General features: G+C 39.6%; 1 protein-coding gene across 1 annotated transcript; it reads right to left on the bottom strand.

The window, feature by feature from the left end:
* Positions 1-506: 506 nt before the first annotated feature.
* On the bottom strand, positions 507-1,412 carry LOC147792248 (uncharacterized). The gene has a single exon (XM_087124813.1). It carries the CDS (start codon positions 1,410-1,412, stop codon positions 507-509), a length of 906 nt encoding a protein of 301 aa, XP_086980939.1.
* Positions 1,413-3,139: the final 1,727 nt, after the last annotated feature.

Here is a 3,139-nt window from a genome sequence, read left to right as displayed (position 1 = left end):
GAGATAAAATGTCATTCCTGTAGTGCTTTTTTTATTGTCAATGTCTCAGCTAAATCATTATTGGTAAAACCGACTAGTTCTTCAGGACCTCACCCTTTTTCATAGTGGACTTTTTCATATACCTACTCAATATTCCAACAACATATGAAAGGTCCAGACGAGTATGAGTCAAATACCTTAGACTTCCGATGACACATCTATACTCAGTGAAATTCATCAAGCTTCCTGCAACATCTTTCCTGAATTGTAACTTTGCTTCCATGGGATACTTGGTCGGATTGCACTCTGTCATCTTAAATTGCTGCAACGACTTCTTAGCATAGGCCAATTGCTTTAGCATGATGCAATCTTTCCTTCGGTCCACTTCAATACTGAGGTAGTGCATGAGTAACCCGATATCAGTCATCTCAAATTCTTTCATCATTTACTGCTTGAACTCTTTGACTCCTTCCACGCTTGTACCAGTGACGATCAGGTCATCAACGTACACGCCAACTATGAGTGTTTCAGCCCCATTGTTTCTTGTATACACTACTTGTTCTTGCAAGCACTTCATGAAGTTTAGACTCTTTAAGCTCTTGTTTAGAAGTATGTTCCACGCTCTTAGTGCTTGCCGTAAACCGTAGAGGGCCTTTGACAAATTGTACACTGTGTTCTTCGGCTTTGATGATGAACCCTTCAAGTTGGGCAACATACACTTCTTCTTGGAGGTCACCATTTAGGAATGCTGATTTGACGTCCAAGTGATGGACCTCCCACTCGTGTTGAGTTGCGAGGGCAAGAATCAACCTTATAGTATCCAGTCTAACCACAGACGCAAAAACCTCCTCAAAATCAACTCCTTGTCGTTGCACGTATCCCTTCGCCATGAGTTTTGCTTTGTGCTTGATGAAATTTCCTTCACTATTCTTCTTCAACTTAAACACCCACTTCAAACCGATGGGCTTGTATTCGGGCGGTAAGTTAGTTAGTATCCACGTCTTGTTCTTCTCAATGGCTTCAAGCTCTTTTTGCATGACTTCCTGCCACATTGTCTTAGTTGCGGCCTCATGATAGGTTGTTGGCTCCTTGGCCACGACCAACACTAACTCATCAGGGTCCAGTTCTTCTTTAAGTGTATCGGCATAAATTTCAGCAAGAGAATAGAACTTCTTTGGTCCATCTTCTATTGTTGATCCTCCTGTGCTCTCGCCTGATCTCTCTTGTTCTAGAGAATTCATCATGTCTTTTAGTGTCACCGGTGATGACATGTGTGGACTTGTTGGTGTCACTGTCGATGCACTTTCTAGGTCTTTGGTGTCTCCCTCTTCTTCTTGGGCAATGAACTCTGTAACAGTCTGCTTGTTATCGCCAACCCTGCACCAATCCCACTTTTTCTCTTCTTCAAATACGACATATATAAATTTTCTCATGTTGGGATCATACAACTTGTGTGCCTTGGTTCCATCCTCTACGCCAAATTACACCATCTTTTGGCTTCCATCGTCAAGCTTTTTATATATGGCTTTGTAGTCTTAATATGTGTTGTACAACCGAAGACTCTTAGATACTCGAAGTGAGGTGTCTTGCTGAACCATGCTTCATAGAGGCTACGAGTTTCCAGCGCCTTTGTCGGTAAACAATTTAGAAAATAAACTGCATCTCGTATTGCCTTGACCCAGAAGATCGTCGAGACTTGCATGGTCTTGAGTAAGCTTCTTGCAATGTTCATTATGGTGTGATTTCTTCGTTCGACCACACCGTTTTATTGTGGAGTGTAAGGTGCGGTGAGTTGACACTTAATACCTTCCTCTTCGCAAAACTTTGAGAAGTTATGGGATAAGAACTCTCTATCTCAATCAGTACGCAAGGTTTTTAGCTTGTGATCAAACCCATTTTCAACAAGTCTTTTGAACTTCTTAAACACATTTAATGCCTCTCCTTTTTCTTTGAGCATGTACACCCACATCCAATGACTATAATCTTCAACAAGTAAGAGAAAATACTTGTTACCTTCAATCGATGATGTGGTGATCAGACCACACAAATCTGCATGAACCAGTTGCAGTGGTCGCTTAGCATTGAAACTGGTTTAAGCTGGAAGTGACAGTCTTGCTTGTTTGAAGACTAGGTAACTTTCACATAGTTGGTTCGGGTGTTTAACTTTGGGTAGCCCTATAGCCATCTTCTTCTCTCCCATCATTTTGAGCATCTAAAAGTTCACGTGCCCAAGTCTTGCATGCTATAGCCAAGCTGGGTCTACAAGTGCCGTCAATATAGAGGTGGGCTAGCTGGTCTCCAATAGTATCTTGTACAAGCGGTTATGGACCATTTTACCTTCACCAACAAGATTTTATTTCTATCGAAAATCTTGAGGAATGAGCAAGCTAACTTCACTTTGCTTCCTTCTTTCGTCATCTGACCAAGACTGATAATGTTACTCTTCAAGTTTGGAATATGATATACCTTGGTGTTGGGATATGGAGCATGTTGCCTAGATCTGGTAGAGATATATTTGGAAGATATTTCGTAAAGATCTAATAGAGATATATATGATAGATATTTGGTAAAGATTTGATAGAGATATATTCGTTAGATTATATCTCGTAGGTTTAAATCTTTGGAAGTGTTGGGTTTTATGTCCTAAAACTCATAGTTTGTAAACAAAAACATATTCTATTTTCAATAAAGTTATTATGGTTGTTTATTCAGTAAAGATTGTTATTGAATAAAGTGAACTTTATGATCATTAATCTAAATCCAATAAACTAAGAACACTCTGGCTATAGTATGATTACTTGAACTATATGTAGAGACATAAGAGTGGATCAAGTTCAAGTATATAGTCAAAATGATTTATAGTATAAGGATAAGGCTGAGTACCTTATTCTAGGGACACTATGGATGCGGCCCACTTTTGTATATGCTATAAACAATGTGATCAGATTGGACCATGAAGAAAACCACTCTCACTTTATAATGTCGTTTACTATTGAGACTGATTTTTTCATTCGATAACCTAGGTAACTCGATCTTAATCTTGAGCTAACTATGAACTCCTATTTATTCGAAATTATCCTTAGATTTGCATGGGTGAGAGTGGCCCGAGTTCGCCGACTCAATAAGCCTCCCATTTCAGGGGTAAGATCGGATGAATAGC

This window comes from Cucurbita pepo, chromosome 6, assembly GCF_057944985.1.
Source record: "Cucurbita pepo subsp. pepo isolate OVF chromosome 6, ASM5794498v1, whole genome shotgun sequence".
NCBI lineage: Eukaryota > Viridiplantae > Streptophyta > Magnoliopsida > Cucurbitales > Cucurbitaceae > Cucurbita > Cucurbita pepo.
The sequence above is the reverse complement of the archived record's forward strand: the minus strand, read 5'-3'. Positions and strand labels throughout refer to the sequence as shown.